Source organism: Ostrinia nubilalis, chromosome 21 (assembly GCF_963855985.1).
Source record: "Ostrinia nubilalis chromosome 21, ilOstNubi1.1, whole genome shotgun sequence".
Classification (NCBI taxonomy): domain Eukaryota; kingdom Metazoa; phylum Arthropoda; class Insecta; order Lepidoptera; family Crambidae; genus Ostrinia; species Ostrinia nubilalis.
The window spans coordinates 13,080,645-13,103,948 of record NC_087108.1 but is presented as its reverse complement, the minus strand read 5'-3'; the positions used below and the strand labels follow the sequence as shown (position 1 = coordinate 13,103,948).

Below are 23,304 nucleotides of genomic sequence, written 5' to 3'. Positions count from 1 at the left end.
CCGACGTGAACTGAGTGAATGACCCATCGCAAGTTCATTCATTAAGCAATCCATTCGCCATTCACCTCCGAGCATTTCTGTTAGTGTCGTGTAGTCTCTTCGGAAAGACCGTCGCGTCGTTAGTGAGTGATACTACGATATTCAATGGTAAGTACTCAACATTTACGTTTATTTTTTATACTAACCAAATTATTATTAACCTAGTTCTGGTTACTAATTGAGTTGGGAATAAAAATGCGAGATACAGGTTTTTGTAAAGTTGATTGTGGACGAAACAACAGCCTTGATAAGACTTAAGATGTTATGATCGCTTTTTAGATGACAGAGCTTCGAAACGTTATCTAATATAAATTATAAGCTTTTCAAAGTTTTAAATTTATGAAAACATCAGTAACTTACATGTAACTGTTGAAACCTATTTGAATGCATATCATGTTAATCTATTAGTCAACCTTTATCAAATGAATAGAAAGGTCACAGCGCGCTCAAAGATTTTAATTTTAAAATGTTATCTATGTTAATATTCAAGCTGGCATTAATGGATTTAAAGCTTTTGTATTAAAGTTCCGTGTACTTCATCAATCTTGAATAAATATTAGATATATTTACACACTTATTTCCAATTTTTTACCCAAATATTTTTCTAATATTGTGACTAAATATTTGGTAAGTTAATTTGTATTTCCTGTATTTTCAAATTGGCCGAAAAACAAGTAACCTTTGATTGTTTTGGTATAAAAAAGGAAGCTTTACACTGACTAATAAAAATATTAAGCCAATTGTGAATGGCGCCAAGAAATTATTAAAAAAATAATTTAATTGCAAAGCGATTCTACAATGCGGAAACGTTCGATAAAAATTAAGCCACACTAAAAGGTTGAGCATTGCAATCAAAAAAAGATTCGCCGAGTTTTTTCATTGTTTACAACGATCTAAAGGTCAAGGTCGTAGAGGCGTCTCCACGGGTACTAATTACCTTATGAACCTTGACTTTAGACCTACTTTATCTATTGCAGACATTATAGGTCATTAATCATTGGTAAAGACAATTAGAAATGCTGTAATGTATAGAAATTCGTCGACGCGTGGAAAAGACTTCAACGCGTCAGTGGCCTTGTGAATTATGGGAATTCTTAGAGGTCATGACTTTGGTCTGATTTCAATAGCTGAAATAGCTCTCACAGAAAATATTATGCTCAATATCATTTTAAAGCCCTTCTGAGTTTTATTAACTAATTCAATACTTTATTTTATTTAAATTAGACTCTTTACAATACACTCTCCAATGTGTTTGAATAAAATAATTGAACTTGTATTAGAGATATGTCATGTATTACATTTTTCACATTTGGTTTCCGTATACTATATAACCGTAAGCCACAATAGTTTCATTATAAGTTGTTACAAGCGACGACGAGAAATTAAAATTAATGATAAAATTCATGAAACCGAATAAAACAGTCCTTAAAATATTTTTTACTGATTATAAAAATACCTTATGTTGAGTTCGTTCTAATGTCAAGATAAAAGAACAAAAAATTCGCTCGTCTGTCCACATTCGCGCTTTACCCATAACCCGCCGTTACAAGGTGAGAGATTGGCCGGTTTGGTCGCATTTCTCAAAAACTTGCCTCCTCCACATATTGTCGACACATAAAAATATGTATCAACTCGTCAACGATTGTGTTCGTATACTGTCTTTTTAAGTATGTATCAAACAAAAAGGATTAATTTTACTGCTTAAATGCAACAATTTTCCTCAAGGAAGTACAAATCTTAAAAAAACATAACTTTTCCATACAAATTATCATCACTAATCAGCTAATTAGTATAGGGACGTCAAATATTATTTTGATAATTTCGACATTGTTTCTGAAAGTTGTTGCACTCGAGCCAGTAGAATCAATGCTTTTTGTTTGATCCATACTTAAAAAGATATCCTGTATTTTTATGCAATCATGTTACCAACTCCAGCACTTAGCAGAACTTCACTGTGCCAATTATGTGTCTAGATATTAAAATCCTTAACTTTCTTCTTTCAAATGAATCGGTAAGCCGAACCCTTTATTTGTTTTCCAAATCCAGGCTGTTCTTATTTAGGACTAAGTCTAAGCAAACACAACTAGTAAATAGATAAGAAAGTGGTTGTGTATAATTACCAGTAATTTCCATACCAGCGCAATGCTCTAATTTCGACACCAATCTATTTATAAAGAGCTTGTGCCTACCACTTTCAGCACACAGCCTGTTTCAAACTTGCAATCGATCTCGAGGAAATATAAAGAGATTTGAGCAATTTCCTATTGTATTTATTTCAATTATCAAACTAGATAGTAATTGGTGTATGTATTGGTAATAGCACAACATTGTATGTTATTGAAGCAATACATTCTGATTGGACATGTTCGAGAACTTTTACAAGGACAGAATCTGATATATGACAACAATCGAAGCACGCAACTAGCTTTCGTTCGTACCTACACGTGGATATTATTCTCGTACCAGCTTTTGCCTGCGGCTTCACCCGCGTGAAATTTAGTTTGTCATAGATCGTCATAAATTATAGCCTATATGTTATTCTGGGTTATAAACAATAATACTGTTAAGTTTAATCAAAATCCGTTCAGTAGTTTATGCGTGAAAAAGTAAAAAACATCCAGACATCCACACAAACTTTCGCATTTATAATATTAGTAGGATATAGAGTCGCAGTGTTGTTCTGTTTGTTTATTTCTAGTATTACATAATAATCTAAATATGTAGCAAGCTGTATTTGCTCTCCTCAAATGAATAAACTACCTCAAGAAAATAGTGGCAATAATAATTGGATAAAAAACGAAAAATCGTGTCCTTTGACCCTCCCTGGAAAGGGCTTAGAGCGCTTTCACATTTAGGCGATTTAGCAGCGCAACAAACGCGCGACAGACGCGCTGATGAAAATTTCATACTATGTGACAGCGGATGCATGCCTTCACATTATAAAAACGTCGCTGCCGCGCTGCTGTCGCGCTTCTAGCGCCCTAATGTGAAAGAAGTCGACTTGATGTTTGTTATAACTACGAATACTAAGTAATTTTGATACAGTTTAGGAATTAAATATGATATCTTCACAAAGCCAAAATATTGCAATATTTTGTAAGGATTTCTAAGCATTAGAGTCAATGAGAATTCGGTTCACACACTGGCCTACTTGGCACAGGATCTTGTCAGACGGAATTACAACATTTGAATACAAAATATCTTTATTAAACCCATGAATACCGTTTAAATCCTAATTGAACGTATCAAACTTTGAAGTGAAAAATCATTTTCCGATTCTAAGTGTTCTTTAAGTTTCTGAGAGCATTTGAATATTCAATAAATCAGTGCATTTGTTTCTTACAACCATATAATTATCACTCCGTTTACCATCGGCGTCGTCCACATCCTTATAGCAACCTTTCTTTAATGTTGCTCAACACATGTACTTTCAATGTGAGCATGTGCAAAGTGCACTTTACATATTAAAATAACCTACTCGAGTTGATTACGAATAACTGATCACACATCTTCGCCCTAATATAATTTAGTCCACTGCTTTGGGCCACAACAAAAAAGGGTTTTGAAATTGAAACTAGTAGAATACTAGAGCCCAAACAAAAAGCACAGTGATTGCACGGGGATTGTAAGTTTTTATCACGAATCTGAACTTCACCCAATTTTGGTTGCCTACATATTATTTCATATCACAGCAGAATGTCAAAGCCAACAATACGGCGTGTTAGTCCATCGCAACAATCTAATAACAAGCGCGAATCGCCGCTGCGCACGCGTTGCGCCACGCGTGTGCTAACGATAGCATCTATGCGTTTTGCAACGAGTTTTTGTGCCGATCCCGGAATTGGATCGATAAATCGGTATCGAAGGTTCGAGTAATAGTAGCCCGAGGCATAGACTATAATTTTAGTAGAGTTAGGCCCAGAACAGACGGTGAAACGCAACTGCAACGAAACTGCAACTTTCTGATGATTCTGATGAATGAAACTGAAACTGAAAGTTTGCTGGTCGCGTCATGTGTGGTCTCTCAACGGACGCTATGGCAGAAACTTAGATGCAACTCAAAAGTAACTAGCAGTTGCAGTTTCGTTTGCGTTTCACCGTCTGTTCTGGGCCTTAAGGAGATTCTGAGTGGGGCTAACCAGCATGTATCCAGTCCAGAGACACGCTCTAGCGAACTCTTTATGAATTTGGTGCTATTTCTACAGAAAATCGACAAACACTTACGATAATTTGATAGCCTTAGGCGGTGTATTTTCTATTTATGGTATTCTAAAAGAGAAGGTCGGAAGTTCGGTGCAGAATTTCTATACCTGAATCGAGATCTATTTTAATGAATTGTGCTATAGCTAGGGAGTTGAAAAAATCTCAATACGCACCTTTGTACCGCTCAGTTTCCTCGCTAAGCTTTCGTAGAAGAAAAGACATAAAAAGCATAAAATAAAAAGCATAAATCATGCTGCATATCTAATTGATTACAAGTCGAAGTGAAAGTCGCATTATAAACCATAACACAGTCTATTATTTTTGTCTGGAATCAAGCCTATATTGTTACGTTTACGAAACATTTAACTGCATTTCTAAGACTGTATTGAAATGTACATTTCTAAAATCGTTTAGGCAACTATCCTAACGTAAATGGATTTCGTGTAGTCGTGTAATTTAAATATACAAACCAATTTAGGAAACAGTAGTAAAGCCGCGTCGCTTATTAGCCTTATAAGTAGCCGGTAACTTAAAACAAAGGTCCCCCACGCGCTTCAAACAATGGGGACCTCTGCCTCTCATGTCATCTATGTAGGAGGCAACCTCTCATCCTCCCAGCCTGCCATCTATGTAGGATGCAAATCAATGAGGATGCAGCACCTGACATTGTTCACGCCTAATCGAAGATTAGTCATTGGTATTTTTCGCTTGTTATGAGACTTAAATTAAACGTACATAAACATGTTCTTAATCATGCATTGTCATTGATATATTGACTGCAGATGTAACGTACAGGATGTGGTTTTTTTAAAACCCAGTTTTATATTTCGATACAGGCTAATTTATTGTCAAAATCTTTGCCTACCTGGCAAAACTTGAAATAAAAATGATTGCAATATCTTTTTGGTAATTTAATTTGTAAGAAAGAGAAGTAATTTTTGAACCAAAATGGCATGTCAGCATGTGTGTATTTAAAGTAAATGATGTCTTCAAACGTATTTATAATCAACACTACAAACATAATTTGCTATGCGTGTCGTGAAATCCAAACATTGTCCGTAGCCATAATGTTTGTAATACTTAGATGCGCACGCGCTTATTACATAGTGAGTATTTAAGTAATAACTGCTTTACTTTTACTACAGTTTAGGCCGTCAACATGTCCGTTTCAAAAGATTTAGAGCTGTGATTAGAATGGGCAGCGGGTTGTAAAGTTAAACACTATGAAATGGTGTTTTTATTAGGAATGCTAATCAGTGGATGCATTTTCCAATAAGGAAAATGAAGATAGGTATAAACAAAGATATTCAATATAGGTATAAACAAAATAATGACGCACATCTAATAAATCTTGTAGCATCTTCCATTTAAAATTGTATTGTCTTATTTATATTTGCTTATATGCAAATCAAAAATTGAAACATTAACTTTTGTTTTTAAAAATATCACAAACAAGGATATAAAAGAACTAAATTACGAACAATAAAAATTCGAGAATGTTTCATAATTTTAATATGAATACAAATACATTCTTCTTCATTTCCCTAGCCCTTTTTCCCGTTATTTAGGGTCGGCTCTCCGTGTTCTGAGGCACCAGGACAGTCTCCTGGGTTGTCGAAATATTTGTCTGGGCACACTCAAAGTCCTTGGCCACCTTGGACAAGGACTTTCTATGAAATAAATGTAAATGCAACAACTAATTATCACTTACTAGTAGAGCTAAAAAACTCGCAAAGTAACACAATTTATTAGTACACACAAGAACAATTCCGAATTGGTTTGAGCACCAACGCTGTAAGTGTAGCAAAAGTGCAAGTAGCAAGTGATAGTGCTCCACTGACGCGGGTCAAGGCCGCACGGTAGTGCAGCGCCAAGTTGAACCTCAATGTACAAAAAAAAGCTAACTGCTAACCTCAGTATAAAAATAACTACTGGCACTAAAACTAGACCAGTCGGTATGTTGTCCCAAGGTAGAGTAAGCAATTTGGGATGTGTCAGTCTTGAAAACCCCTACATAATAATCGCCTAAATAATAGTGTGAATTTGTTGATATTCAACGCACTTTCTTTACGTCAGGCGGTATTTACTCGATAATTTTTCATGAATATTTAAAATATTTCGGGCAGACTCTTTGCCTAAGTAACATTGTATGTAAATCAATATCGATTCTTTGTCCCTTTAAAAAAAATTTGTGATAGTGTGACATAGTGAGAAAAATACCAAATTATACAGAAAATGCCATGGCTATTCAATCAATTTATCCACTTAACTACTCGTATGTTCTAATGGATGTTACAAATCGTACATTACAACAACGTTGTAAGTACATCAATAAGATCAATGTGCAAATTGAAGCAAAAGTATGAGCTAGTCCCGCGAGTGACAGTGTTCGGCTAGGCAGGTCAAGGTCGCATGGTAGAGAAGCGCCAAAAGCGCCAAGCTGCTAATACTTTTTAATTTAACAGGATGTGTATTTAGATCACTTTATACGATAATGGAAAACGAAAACATACTATCGCAATTTGTTTTGAGGACCAAGCAAATCCTGAAACAGCGTAACTTCATGGGATTTCTTTCCCAATCGAGTCACAGTGTTACACGTTGGCTGGAACAAGCGATAATGAATTGTCATTTCATCTTACAAGTATTAATATCACACTTCACAGTTTCAATTATTATTTCTTTAAATTTTGTTGACAACATAATACAGAATGATGTCGATGTGATGCACCTACATAAATCACCGCAGACTGTGCGGTCACCTATGTAAATATCGAATAAAAATAAAAGTTTATGATGACACTAACAATTACGAATGAGGTATAACATCGTATTTTATGTAAAAACGAGTTTAGGTTTTATGTAAGAAACTGCATCCTAGAATACATTCCATTATTTTAAACTGGCTAGTTAATTTTAAGTAGGTATCCTTTTTCTCTTAATGGCTGCCACTTTCCTATACATTATAGATTCTTGATGATTATGACAAGAAGAGATATATGTAAATTTGATGTATTTAAAAAGACATCTTATGAGTTTTTAAGGAAAAATCCAGTCGATTTTTTACGATTCAAAACAAAACAAATAAATTACGTACATGTTTATCAGCATACTTCTGAGAAAATGTTTAAAATAAACATGACGAGTTGTTTAGGTATTTTGTTTATTGATAATTATAGCCATAAGCACATTAAATATAGTAGCACACATCTTGTATTAGCTAAGAAGAAACGTGATGTTCAATGAGATATTGTTAAAATAATTATACAGGGTGTTTCTTGTAAGGTGTCAAGCCGAAGGCAGGTGATAGGTGAGGACTAGACCTATCGATATCACCCCCATGTATGTTCTACGATTTTTCGTAGTTTAGAAGTTATCGTTAATTTTGTGATTTTTTCAAATTTCATGACCTAGTGGCTTAATTTCTTTTTTATCTTTTTTTTGGGTTGACTTTTCTCAGATTTCTTTTTTTTTGACAGATTCCCTATTAGTTGCAGATATTGGAAAAAAATAATCACCTTCCTATCTTTGATGCAAGATACAAAATTTTTGCTAGAAACATAAAAAATATGCTTTTAGCAGAACATTCTAATATTTTCAACTGAAATGTATGAGAAAAAAAAAGAATTTCCATAGGTCCAAAATAATTTTAAAAACTGCGCTGTTTTCTAAACTTTCATAATAACACAAAAAAACATGTACTTAATAGGCCATTATTTTCTGTAATCGCTCCACTAAACTGGTAAGTCGGAGATTCCGTTACATGTTTTTGACTTTCTTAGGACTAAGTAATATTTGCAATCCCCTAAGTTTACGTTATGTAGAACACATTTAGAGACAATAACTGAAAAGTTTTTTTTATCCACAACGTGGAAGCTCTTGCTCTTCATGTGGTATACAAAAGGGAATATGAAAATTTTGATGATAAACCATATTAGAATGCAAGAAGCTTTTGTAAATTTACGAATAATTGTTTTGCGTCGTTGTCGAATGTGCATTCAGGTCAGCGACGGACATTTTGAACATTTACTTTAAATTAAATCATTACACCCTTTTTTGCTCTCTCTCTCTCTCACTCACACTCACACACACACGCACACGCACACACACACACACACACACACACACACACACACACACACACACACACACACACACACACACTCACACACAAACTCTTTCTCTTTCCTTTCACACTCTAATAGGTAGGTATATCAAATTTAATCGTAAAGTAACAATCACCATGACTGTGGTCTAGTGGTAAAACTACCTATTTAGGACAGCCAATTCCTCTGTGGTTTAGGATTCCGGGTGAAGCTCGCTGATCATCCAGCAGTTTCCAATTTTCCATCAGGTCAGATGAAGGGCAAGAGCTTCCTCGTTGATGATAAAAAATGTTCTGTTCAGTTATTGTCTCTAAACGTGTTCTACGTAACGTACACTTAGTGGATTGCAAACATTAGTTAGTCCTAAGAAAGTCAAAAACATGTAACGGAATCTCCGACTTACTACTTTAGTAGAGCGATTACAGAAAATAATGGCCTATTAAGTACATGTTTTTTTGTGTTATTATGAAAGTTCAGAAAACTGCGCAGTTTTTAAAATTATTTTGGACCTATGGAAATTCTTTTTTTTTTCTCATACATTTCAGTTGAAAATTTTAGAATGTTCTGCTAAAAGCATATTTTTTATGTTTCTAGCAAAAATTTTGTATCTTGCATCAAAGATAGGAAGGTGATTATTTTTTTCAAATATCTGCAACTAATAGGGAATCTGTCAAAAAATAGAAATCTGAGAAACGTCAACCCAAAAAAAAGATAAAAAAAAATTAAGCCACTAGGTCATGAATTTTGAAAAAATCACAAAATTATCGATAACTTCTAAACTACGAAAAATCGTAGAACATACATGGGGGTGAAATCGATAGGTCTAGTCCTCACCTATCACCTGCCTTCGGCTTGACACCTTACAAGAAACACCCTGTATAATTTCATTGATTAGGACAAAGTTAATTTTATAATACATTTACAAAAACTTATAATTACTTTAAAACTATAAATATATGAATAAACTAAACTAATTATACTATTAGTCTTTGGAAAAAGCTCTGCTGTTCACGAGCTTTTCTACTGTTAGTTCTTAATACGCAATATAGAGACTTTAATATTTTATTAGTTCCAGTTTTTTAATCAATCCTGTATAGGGACGACTAATGTCCGGCTCATACTTTATTTTATAAAACGATTGTATTGACAATTAAATACAAAGGGCATTATTAAAATGCTCGTTGACAAGGTACATCTTCCCATGGTATGACATGTAAAGTCCACGTTTTGTGTATCAAAATATTTTGAGGTGCTATGAATCTTAGTACGCCTACTGTGCCTAACTATTTACACTGGGGTACATCGCAGATGAGTTCGTGACCGTCCCAGCCGCGTAGCCGGTTGCGTTGCGTTGTTGCAAGATTGTAATAGAGATTAACTTAGCGTGTAAATGATGCGATAAAATTATAATTTATACATTTAATTGATTTTATGTGAAGAAGTTTTACTTAATCATGATTGTTGACAGTTTTTGCAAACAAAGGACGTATAGTTCCAAAATACTGAACTGTCCTATCGATGACATTGACAGCGGGGCGCCACCGTCAATACCGAATCGCTGGTTCCGATTTTTGCCATGTTGGAAACCATATAGTTGAACGATGGTAGCGCCCCCCTGTCATTGAGTTTGGCGGGACAGTTCAGCGTGGGTCATCTATATTTTCCACACTGTCTGAACATCAATCAAATATTACTTATGTCATTTGTGAGTCTTGTCAGCAAATGATTGATGGACTTAGGAAAAGATGATCGTCAATCATAGTACCTAGTTAGAAGGTGGTTTGACAAACATTTGTTTTTCAAATTCGAGGTGAAAATAAATTGTACCTACATGAGTGCTGCCATTAGACACAGGTTTTGGAGCTGTTTTACTTCATTTACTGAAAATATGTTAGGACGAGTTTTTTACGACGTTTTGTATTAATATTAAATTTTTTACAGCAACTTGGCGGTTTTTGCAAACGCTTAATATGTATAATTTTACCACGCATGACTTGTCGCGCCAACCTTCGATTTCCTTTGGGCTGACAAACTGCGGTCGCGTTAGTTTATATTTATGACACATTCAAAATACATAATTGCAAAATGTTTGGTATCTAATCAAGGCAAAACGAAGGCGAGTGGTCTAATTTAAATTATGATATAGGGTGGCTAGAGAGAATGAATATTTGCGGATCTTTTTCTGAACAAAGATAATTCAAACTTTCAGTTAAATTTTACTGCCTCAGATTATGACACGAACTTATGACCTCACCTGTCTTTCTATGAACCAGCAGGCCTATGAGATAAGCTTTTCTCGTGCCGTTGTATCGATTTTCCGTGGTAAGCCCATTTGTTTGTCGTTTAAAATAATCGATAAAATCTTATCATATCGCGTCCTAGCCCAGCTGGTTAGACAGGTCTTGGTGTCCATTGATACAGAAAACTTTTATTTATATTTCCGCCATTTTGTATTAAACTAACGTATTTCCGTCATCATTTAAAACGGATTATCTGAAAGAGCAAGCGATTACAGCACGCATTCGTGCGATGATTCAATACATCCACATACATCGCTACCGGTTTGCAACCGGCTTAGAACGGAGAATTATTATCTGCATACCGGTATATTATATTATCTGTGCCGGTATTTACGCAGATGCCGATGAAGCTTACGCTGTTGATTAACGCCTGTAGTAATTAACGATTCATACGTGCGCAACATTAAAAGAAGATGCTTCATACGTAATACGTAATAATATTTTTGCTGTTGTTTTTTATAAATTAATACATTAACGACGTAGTAGAGAAAAATGTTGACGTAGGTAGAGAAAATGTTCATTCGTATGGGAAAAATATACTTTTCATGAATTGTTTCTGACGATTACACCGAACTTTACTACGAAAACCATTTCCCTTTTCAAATGTTTGAATATTTCAATTATTGAGCCTGCAATATCCTTAGATAGATACTAGATATTAGCACGTCACTACCTTGTTTAATATACCACGCAATCTTGTATACCCATTCTTATAAGATACACCGTACAACAATGTATGGTAAATTCAGTGAACTGCTCCTGAATCGAATGTACCTACACTACTACTATTTCTATTTATTTATATTAACCGGCAGACAGTGGTGACTGAGTTTGTTGCGGCGCTTCTTCTCAGCACTTGCCAAATGTTGGTCTCGAAGCACTGGTAGGGTAAAAAGATTATGAGACATGTAGACGCTCCTTAACCCATTAACGCCCTCTGTACACACGTGTGTACACTTCTTTAAACTTTATTTCTGAACGCAACTTCTAATGTTAAGTCAAATTACTTGATAAAACCTAATCTAGATGTCGATACAAGGTAAGAAATATAAAAAAGTTGGAGGGTGGTGTAAAAATAAATGTCTAATTAACATTTTTTTCCGACCTTTTCTCAAAGTGACTGGCGCCGGTTGTGAAATAATACTGATATAATATATTTTAGCTTTATTTTGATTCAATTCTACGTTTCAAGGTAAGTTTACATTGTAAATTATTATTATAAGCTAAAAAAATAATAAATATATACATATAACATACCAAAAATTGTTCAAGAATGTTGGTGTACACGCTTGTGTACAGTGGGTGAATGTATACTAAGAAAAAAATTTTTTTCAAGACCAGGTTGATGATTTAAGATGTCACATAGATAACGTTTATCATCTCAAAACGAGTTTCAAAACTAGAGGAAGCCATCGAATCCATTATGGCAGCTGAAGATGACGATACGGAGCTAAAATTTATCATCGTACCACCTGATCCTGCTGTTGTTAGTGATGAAGAAGAAGGAGCATAAGATGATTTGACTTTATTTATTTATTTATTTTATTTATTTTATTTGGTGCACAAAACAGGGATACAACCATAACATACAAAGCTTTTAAAGCAGGCTATACAGTAAAACTTGTTGCAGCTCCAATAAAAAGTGCACACAACATACAATGCTATTCGAGTTAACAATAATTATACATCCCAACTAATATTATAAATGCGAAAGTAACTCTGTCTGTCTGTCTGTCTGTCTGTCTGTCTGTCTGTCTGTCTGTCTGTCTGTCTGTTACGCTTTCCCGCTTAAACCTCGCAACCGATTTTGATGAAATTTGGCATAGAGATAGTTTGAGTCCCGGGAAAGAACATAGGATAGTTTTTATCCCGGTTTTTGAAACAGGGACGCGCGCGATAAAGTTTTTCTGTGACAGACAAAATTCCACGCGGGCGAAGCCGCGGGCGGAAAGCTAGTAATACATAAATTATAAAAATAATTATTTAATGTTAATTAATAATGGAAACAAGTTATTAATAAATATAATGAAATTTAAATCAATAATTCTCTAAGAAATAAAGATGAGAGAGGAATTATTTAAGTAACAATTCATTAACAGCTTTTTTGAATTTGTTTAGGGTAAGGCTGTAGATGTCAGGCACCTCCTCTATATCGGGTGTGAGCTTGTTAAAGTCTCGGCAGATTCTATGCATGGCGCTGTGAGAGGACGCGTTACTGGTACATAGTGGCACTTCGAATGTTCGGGGGACTCTAAGGGAACGTTTTGGTATTTTAATTTGGACTCGAGACAAGGTCGCTGTAGAAACCGACCCATTGAGGATCTTGAATAAGCAGAATATTCCATGAGCTTTGCGACGCGTCTCGAGGTTGACCAGTTCAAAATGATCCAGTCGATCGCTATAGGTAAGTAGTTTGCCCTTATATCCATGTCTGTACGTTAATACCCTGAGAAAACGCCTCTGTATTGCCTCTATCCTATCAATGTGCGTTTGGTACTGAGGTGACCAGATAATGGACGCATACTCAAGGCGACTCAGTAACAGAGAACGAAACAAGCAGACCGCGCTTTTGTGCGACTTGAATTCCCTAGACATGCGACATATGAAACCCAGTAGTTGATTGCACTTTCTGCATAACGCATCATAATGGTCCCTGAAGCTCAGTTCCGAGTCGAAGATAACGCCGAGGTCCCGGACCGATTGCTTCCGCTCTAGAGGGACGCCCTTGACACTATACTGGAAAATCAGAGGACTTTTAGTGCGCGTGAAGGTCAGCACCGAACACTTCCCGACATTCAGTGACATACCGTTTTGACCGCACCATTCCTGTAATATGTCCAGGTCCAGTTGTAAGATCTGGCAATCTTGTAAAGTGGATACCTGTGCATAAATCTTTAAGTCATCAGCGTAAAGCAACTTGAGATTTTTAAGTCTCGGAACCAAGTCATTGATGTACAAGATGAAAAATAAAGGACCCAAGTGTGATCCTTGTGGAACCCCAGACGTAATCGGGACCGGTTGCGAGTGGTAACCCTTTAAAGCAACAAGTTGGCTACGGTTTGATAAGTAGGACCTTAACCAGCGGAGAAGACAACCATGTATGCCCATGAACTCCAGCTTGTGAAATAGCACCCTGTGGCTGACTCTATCGAACGCCTTTTGAAAATCTGTGTATATTGCGTCCACCTGACCCCGGCCACTCAGAACGTTACAAATAAAGTCATTGTATTCCAGGAGATTACTCATTGTTGACTTGCCTCTAACAAAGCCGTGCTGCTGCTGGTGAATGTGAGGACTGAGATGATGGTATAAGTGATCGTAAATTAATGATTCGAAAATTTTTGCAAAACATGAGAGGATGCTAATCGGTCTATAGTTAGCGCAGTCACTCAGGTCACCAGACTTGTGAATGGGAACGATGTGGGCCGTTTTCCATTTATCAGGGAAAATGCCGGAATTAAGCGATTTAGTATACAATATGTGAAGCGGCTCAGAGAGAGCACTGGCGCATGACCTTATAAAGCATGAGGGAATGCCGTCCGGGCCCGCTCCCTTATTGACATCGAGACCCAGAAGTTTTCTATGTACATCCTCCACCGAGACAGGAGCACTTGGGAGTGAGTAGGAAACCATGTGACCGTCAGGGCACCAAGAATCAATATCGTTGCTAGGCTGCAGCACAGACGAAAAGTATTGGGAGAAAAGCTCTGCCACCTCCACGCCACCGCGGGCGGTCACGTTATTAAAATGCATTTCATCAGGCATAGATGGATTACCTCTTTTGCTTTTAACAAATGAAAAAAATAATTTTGTGGAGTCAGCAAGAGACTTTTCAACATTTTGTACAAAAGACATGTAACAGACTTTAATCAGCCTCTTAGACCTCTGCCTTAGGAGCCTAAACTCATCATAAGCCCTCGGATTGGATGTCTTTTTAAACTTCTTGTGAGCTTGTTTCTTTTCCTCAATGCAAGCTATGAGAGGTTTGGAGAACCAGCTTGGATATCTGGCAGAACCGATTCGTTTCAGTGGGGTGTTATTGTCAATTATATCATTTAAGTTTTTGTAGAAGTTATCAACATCCACATTAACGTCAGCACTATTCAATATATTAGCCCAGTTGACACTATTGAGTTGTTCTGTGCACGCGATTGTGTTCGATTTGCGAAAATTACGGATTTTAATGTTGCTACATGGTAAATTTTTTAAAGAGGAAAATAATTCAGTACTGATCTCCACAGCAGGGTGATGACGGTCAGGGGTGGAAAGAGGAGAGCATTCAGACAGTTCCAAAGCGCACAAGTCAGTCATGCACAGGTCCAAAATTCTGTTATTATGATTGTGAACAAAGTTATATTGGTGCAGTCCGCCAAGGTCCAATAAGTTGATAAGAAGAGCTGATTTAGCGTCGTACGCAGCGCTGGGTACAAGTCGCGAAGGGGCTGTAATATCACGTGACCACGTCAAGTGAGGCAAATTGAAGTCACCGAGAATAATCGTCTTTGAGCTATCACTAATATGATCTAAGAGAGTTCTGCAGCACTTGTCAAAGAAACCTGTAGCATTTAATAAACCAAGGTCGGGAGGCAAATATGCTAGGCAAATATTGAGGGAATAGTGTTCAGATGATTTAGTGCCCTTGACAGTAATCCAGAGATCCTCTATGTCGCTCTCCCACTCACGACGCCTAGACGCCAGGATACTCCTCTTAATGGCCATTAGAACGCCTCCTCCAGAGCGCTTCAGCGAGCAACTAGTTTCCCTATCCCTACGAAAAACTATGTCTGTCATCCACAAACTCCCCATCAGAAAAAGAACCGTCTAAGTTTGTCTCACATAAACAAATTATATCGTAATTATCATTCAGAACATTACTACTTACTTAAAACCATACTTCCTCGGTACTTTGAGATATACCAGGTACTATCGAGCTATTACGCGACCAACCTTCAGATGAAGAGCCGGAGTGGGTCAATAGCGATGAAGAAACTCTTTCAAGCCTTGGTCCGGCTCAAAAACGTGCTCGTAACGAAGTTGCTGAAAATCCTACTTGGAGAAAAATATCACCCATTTTTTCTACTGCTCATGAAATCACCCAAACTAGTGGATATGGCGGTCTCAAATGCATGGCGCTTATATGTACTTACCGTGTAAACCAAAAACACAACGTACTTGGATCAATTGGCTTTTAGGCGATCTATTGCCAGATCGTATTTACCCAATAATAAAACGAAGACGCGGCCATCATCGTCAACATCATATTTACAGTCAAGCAATGGAGGGCATAACCGTATTGTAAACCCTCTTAGGTGTGTTATTTGCCATAGTAGGGGCGTTGGTGTTGCTCTAAATGCCTGAAAACGCTTTGCGTAGAGCCAGGCCTCCGTCACTCGCCTATGGCGGTCGAGATAATTACCTACAGCGCGCGACAACTTCAAGTTGCAAATCAATCAGGGCCGCCACGCGTCTGTGAACACATGCGTGTTTCTATACACGCTCGTTCGATCATCATCGCAATCAAGATTTATTGTTCAAACAGCACTGTTATTCTTCTTTAATGGAAAATCGTAATATTTAGGAATGATAATTAACCGTAGTAATTTAAATAATTAAAAAAACTACACTTTTTAAATAATTTTGAAATACTTACGACAAAAAACTGTAGCAAAAATATTATTTTAGCTAATAAAAACATTAACTTTAATTCACCGTGTCTATTTTCCGACACTACCCCTTTTAAAACTGTTTGTCCAATTTAGAATTATCGCAACACTGAAGTTTATTAATAGGGTACTTTAGAGATGGTACGATTATACAAACACCACTAGATTAAAGTTTACCAATCGTAAATGCAATAAATGCTTCTTAAAATTAAGTTTTTATTTATTTTACTTTGCTTATACAACCCTGACCCTTTAGCTGTGAGGTAGATCATTTCTGAACACAAAAAAAAATGCGCTCTTGTAAGCGTAGTAGTAAGGTGCGATTTCGAATGCACCATGTGCGTTGGATATTTTGCATTATTATTATTATTACCGTTAAAATGTCGGCATCTGATCCTACACAAAAGAGTGCAATTTCTGTTGCTACTATTATGTATTCTGTGGTAGAGCGACCTTGCTTCGGGAAATTTCTCACCTGATCCGCCCATTGTACACACCTGTGTACAGGGTTTTTTTTTCAAGGTTTTTAATTTTTTTTCAATATTTTTTTGTGTTTATAGATTACTTGTAATCCATTCAGTAGCAATAATAAAAAATATTATGAAAATATATCGTGGTTTCACTATGGGCGTTAATGGGTTAAGAGCAAAATGACGATTTGTAAGAACTATTTATTAGTCTAAACAAATAAAGAAATTTTGACTTTGACTTTGACTTAGTAGGTACCTAACTAGGAGCCGACATGACATACATTGTATACTACCTATGTAATTTTACAATTGAACCCTGAACTTCCGGGTCAGGCATCGAACTGTTGTTACTAAACATCTAACAAGATCACCTATCGGCCGCAGTCCCATCGTGACTTACGATGACGCAACGAACCTCAAAGGTCACGCGACTCGTTCCTAGGCCGGTCGCATCAGGCGGAGGCATATGGAGACATTTGAAACATAAAATCGAAATCTATATTGGTATGTAGTAAAAAAAAAATAAGATGGCGCAGCGCAATCTCCACTTCAGTTTATCTTTGCCATCTCTCGCCAGTTATTTGAAGCATCATCATCATCATCATTTCAGCTATAGGACGTCCACTGCTGAACATAGGCCACCCCAATGATTCCATAATAGTTTAAAGCATAAGTTTTCCAAATTCAAAGATGAGCTCAAATTGTATTGGATCTCTGATTTCTGCGATTTCATATGAGAATTTAAATTATAATCATTGTGAGATTGCCTCATTTTTCTAATTTTGTCTTATTAGAAACCAGCCTAGCCGGTCTGCGTACTGCCTATAGACACAAAATACATAATAGTAATACTCGTATTAGATGACATTTACCAAAAATGTGGCTTTATATGGGTGAAAGAATTTTAACTATCGGACCAGGATTTGAAACGTCATCTTTATTTATAAACAAAATTTTTATTTTACTTATGATTGATAAAATTATAAAATTCAAGTTTCATTTCTTTTTTTGTAGGCTTTATAGGCCTTCACAGGATACACAACCAACATGTAACTTAGGTACTATTAATTTCACCAGTAGGTTAGGTACGTACTGGGAAGAGATTGCGCAAGCGTCTTAGTTGCATTTTGTTTATTACCGGAATTGAATCAAGATTTCGTAAACACAAATCAACAAATATTAATCGTGATAGGAGAACGGCCTTCAAAATCAGGAAGTGGCAACATACCTAGAATTTTGATCTAAGTGTTATTTTCCTGTTAATGGTACTGCTAAATAAAATACCTACCTGATTCACATTGCAAATAATATGTACCTACACTAAAATCATAACTCGTCATGCTCCTTTGAGCGTAAGAATTCGTTTTAACCTTTGTTTTTAAGACAATCTCTTTTAAAACTGGATACTAATTTGTCTGTACCAATATAATTTACACAAGATCTTTACTTCTCATTTCACACTTCACTATAATAGTCCTGTTTTACAACATAAAAATTGAAACAGTATCTTTTCTTTATCAAAAATCAAAAGACGATATGAGTGTACTTGCCTGACATTTAAAGAATGCTTCCTTAACTTTAGTAGCTCTATCCTTAGGTAGAAGCTTGGATGACATCGTCCAAGGGCAGATTTATTTTTATGAGACTAATGGGTAAATAATCAAGGACTCCAGTTAATCCCTGGTGTTACTAACTGTGAGATCTCCACCAGAAGACGTCTTACTGACTGAACCAATCTAACTAAATAATCGAAACATTTCCAGATGCTATACCCCACGCTTCTGGTCCTGGCATCGGCAGCGCTGGCCGGCTGCGACGTGTCGCACCTCGTGGACACCACCACGGAGCCGCCGCCGCCGAAGCCCTACGTGTTCTCGTACACAGCTGGCCGCTACCCTGGACACGCTGACAGACAGCACAGCGAGGTCAGCGATGGCAGCGGGACTGTCAGAGGTACGGGGACGATAATAATAATAATAAATACACTTTATTGCACACCAAACAAATAACATAACAGAAGAAAAGGAACACACAAGGTACAATTAGGCGGTCTTATCGCTATGAAGCGATCTCTTCCAGACAACCTATGGTGAGGACAGTTACTGTCCAGACGATGCATTTGTTACTGGGACTTTTTTTTATTAAGGCAAGGCAGTTATTTGACCTGATTTAAGTGGGATGCAGTCTAGGATGGTACATATCTGCCCTACTTATACATACTTGAACCCTGGATTAAAGTGAACATGGTTTATTATGACTAACGTCAGCAAGAGCCATGAGGCGACACTAATGATAGCTCGCGATACTTAAGAACGAAAGATAAGGAATGGGGTCAGCTACCCTTCCCTTGATGACCTGCCACGCCCATGGCGTGAGCGTATTTGTTAGTGAAGAAAGTAATTCAGTCTTGATGATATCACCAAGTTACTTGTATCATCACCTCAAGCTTAGCTGGCCCTGCTGAATGTGCTTTCGCACGGGCTTTAGAAGGTTGGTCTTACCTGAGGACAGAAAATATTTAGTAGTAAAGTTGTCTTATACAATCCATGAATCCGTACTAGGGTGGAACTACTCCATAGTTATCATGAGGCCTTGAGAAGACTCATTCCATTTAATAACTAATGATTCTTCATTCCAGGCACATTCTCGTACGTGGACCCTCGTCAGAAGCTCCGTACGGTGGACTACGTGGCCGACAAGGACGGCTTCCACCCGCTCCTGAGCGACCCGCTGCCCGACCACCCGACCGACTCCGAGGCCGTCGCGCGCGCCAAGGACAATCACTACCAGCTGTATGCGCAGATCGCACAACAGCACTACGAGCATCCTCACCCAGACGGTGAGCTCTTGCCAAGTGTCTTTTTCTAGAACCTTCACCATTAGAAGCTTCTTCTACAACTCTTGTGATTATGAGCTCTCAACGATGAGTCTATAAGGCGTCTGGAATAGCTTAGTTGAATGGACGCCTTACCATCTAAGTCCAGATCGCGCAGCAACACTACGAGCATTCGCATTCTGACGGTAAGTTGTTGCCAAGCGTCTACGTCTAGAACCTTCCTTCTACCACTGGATCAGCCCTAGAGTTCTACTCTGCGACCCGCTGCCCGACCACCCGACCGATTCCGAGGCCGTCGCGCGCTCTAAGGACAAGCACTACCAGCTGTATGCGCAGATCGCACAACAACACTACGAACACCCTCATCCTGATGGTAAGCATGATATTTCTAGAAACCAGCACTAGAAGCTTTTTCTTCTTTCTTTTCTAGCTCACCAAGATGGTAAGCGTCTATTGGCGCGTTGGATTTTCTGTAAGCCTTCAAGCAACCTTCTAGAATAAATAAATAAATTCCGATTTTCTAGAATCTCCTTCTCCTACTATGAGCTCTCATCGATCTATGAGGCATCTGTGTGTAACACCCAAAGTGACCTACTACCTGTAGCCACACCTCTATTACCGCAGCAGCACTACAAGTATCCGCACCCTGATGGTAAGCTGTTGCCAAGCATCTGTCTAGAAACCTTCCTTCTATCACTGGATACTCCGGGACCCGCTGCCCGACCACCACACCGATTCCGAGGCTGTCGCGCGTGCTAAGGACAAGCAGTAAACGCGATATTTCTAGAAGCCAGCACTAGAAGCTTCTTCTTCTCTACCTCACTCTGATGGTAAGCGTCTATTCCTCAAGGGTGGTCCCATTTAAATTTAATAATAAAAAAACAACCCCCAAGGGTGGAAAATTGGGGATGAACTTTTTTATACGCAATATCTCCGCCGATTATGAACCAATTTGAACGATTATTTTTTTGTTGAATAGGTATTATTTGTGTTCACGCATTTGAAGTCGGTTTAATTTTTTTTTAAAAGTTATTTTAATTATTGAGAGACTTCTTCTCCTACTCATGTGGCAGACTATGAGCACTCATCGATCAGTCTGTGAGGCGTCTAGTACGGCTCAGTTGAACAGACAGCTTACTATGCCGAAGATGACCTGCCACGACTTAGCTGTACGCCCAAACGAGCACCCACGCTCTGATGGTAAGCTCTTATCAAGCATAGGTATTACTAGAACCTTCCTTCTTTCACTGGATACTCTGCAATCCGCTGCCCGACCACCCGACCGACTCCGAGGCCGTCGCGCGTGCGAAGGACAAGCACTACCAGCTGTATGCGCAGATCGCGCAGCAGCACTACGAACACCCTCACCCTGATGGTAAGTTGTTAACTAACTAAGATGGCGCAGAACCGATCTTTGTGGAAATCCTTGGGGGAGGCCTTTGTCCAGCAGTGGATGTCATTTGGAAACGAAGATGGCGCAACTACACTGTGAGTCTTGGCTTTCAACAATAACATTCTCCACTCCGGTTATCAACGTGGAGATTGTGCAGGTCTTTAGCGACTACGTCTTCCACACAAGTACGCTTGCTTCATCGCTCGATCATCTCCTATTCTTGAGCCAGCGCTGTTTATGAGCTATTATTTCGCCAGTGATGTTTGGCTCAACATCGAGATCTAATGATGGTAACCTATAGCCAAGCGTCAGTGTCTAGCAACCTTCCGTCTATGAGTGGATCAGCTCAAGCATCATACACCCATAAGGTGTTCCGACGACATCATGGCGCTGGACGCTACCAATCGATCAACATGGAAATCATTGAGGGAGGCCTATATTCAGCAATGGACGTTCTATGGCTGAAATGATGATGATGATGTACGCTTGCTTGCAGCTTACATAAAAAACTATGAAACACTGTCGACGAAGCGCTAACGTCGCGTTCGCGTCGCTATTTCTTGAAAACATCACTAGAAACTTCATTCTTTTCTCTAGAGTCGGAGTATAAGCTCTCATCGATGAGTCGAATAAAGACATTTAACAATCTCTCCAAAGATTGACCCATATTTGATTCGTACTATCTCTTCCCAGTAACAGAGTTCATAAGTTTTCCATTTTCATTTTCCAGGAGCGTCAGTGCCCCGCCAGTCCGTAGCAGTAGCGGAAGCGACAGCGAAGCACGCGCAGCTGTTCCGCGTGATCGCCGAGCAGCACGCTCGCATAGCGGCCGAGCGCGAAGCACTGCAGCGCGAGGACGAGGAGAAGCAGCTGTATCAAGAGCTGCAGCAGCACGATTGAGAACGACAGCTCTGATGAAGCAGCTTTTGGTTTCTCGAAGACTCTGGACTTAGTGGTAAATCTGTTTTAAGTACTTACATATAGATCGTTTCATCCACGAAGACGCGCCCCACCATTCTTCCGCTAATGTTTTAGGCTGGATTGCACCATCTTCCTTTAACTTTGACAAACGTCAAAAATCTGTCAAATTCCATACAAAATACACCGATTATCGTTATAGTTACGGTCAAAGTTATGTGGTGCAACTCAGCCTAAGTGTTTTTTTACAAGCTAAATTCTACAATAATGACGCTCGGATTGCTCGGATCAAACTCCCCGCAAAAATTGGTGGGATGGTCTTCGTGGATGGATCTATCTATACTTTTTGAAATCAAACCTTTACTCTTTTGAGATCAAACTTTTTTGTTCATAAAACTTCTTATGATTGGTAGCTTATGACAATATAAAATTTAACTGAATTTATAGATCGTGCAGCAAGAGTTGAGGCGATAACAAAAACAAAGAATTGTATCTGTTTATGCTGTCTGCATTGATGTATTGCGTATTCTGACTGATTTGTTGGTTCTGTATTCAAACATTACATCAGTTTGAGTATGTTTTCGACTCAACATTTGTTGCGCGACCTATAATTAATTATATCACTTCAACTGACAAAATGACATAAGTATCGTTCACAAAGTTATGATTCGAGAAACCAAAGGATATTCGATTTAATGATTTTGCAACTTAATCGTAAGGATAAGGATCTTTAATGACACTCCAAAGAGCTTTTCGATGGAATTGATGATAATTAGTTGTGATTTTTACTAATCAGTCACTCTACAAGTTCTAAAATACTATACTGTAGGTCTAGAAAAATACCTAAGTACTAACTTTATACATTCGAATCATTCGAATATTTTATTCTGTCTATTGTTACATTACGGTTTTATTACGTTACCGAAAACTGATATTTTCTGAATGATACATTCATCAAAGAATTAATAAAATGCGCCTTAACCTCGCATAATATCATGCGTATTGATAAGTATGTAGATTATAATATTTAAGTATTTTCAGTTACCTACACATAATATTCTGTATAAGTATTAAATATTATTTGTATGTAAGTAAGTACCTACTCGTACCTATTGTTTACCGAATGTTATGAATTGTGAGCTAAATTGGTATTATAAGACACATTTTTATTTAAGTATAATATACATACAGGATGTATTTTGGTTATTATAAAATATGTATTTGTCACGTGTAGAATAATAATTATTCCCGTAGTTATTCTGGTCACCCACCATTACTGAAAAGTGCCTTATTGTGATGTATATGTGTAATGTAATGTGATAAGAACGTATCGAAATACTCTAAAATTGCCATCAAATATTTAAGTAGCTAGTCTA

General features: G+C 37.6%; 1 protein-coding gene across 1 annotated transcript; it reads left to right on the top strand.

Annotated features, from left to right (window-relative positions):
* The first annotated feature begins 62 nt into the window (after positions 1-62).
* Positions 63-23,012, top strand: LOC135082562 (uncharacterized). Its single transcript, XM_063977361.1, has 4 exons — positions 63-147; positions 18,545-18,734; positions 19,420-19,620; positions 21,741-23,012. The coding sequence occupies exons 1-4, from the start codon at positions 145-147 to the stop codon at positions 21,908-21,910; spliced, it is 564 nt and encodes a 187-aa protein (XP_063833431.1). The 5' UTR covers positions 63-144; the 3' UTR covers positions 21,911-23,012.
* Positions 23,013-23,304: the final 292 nt, after the last annotated feature.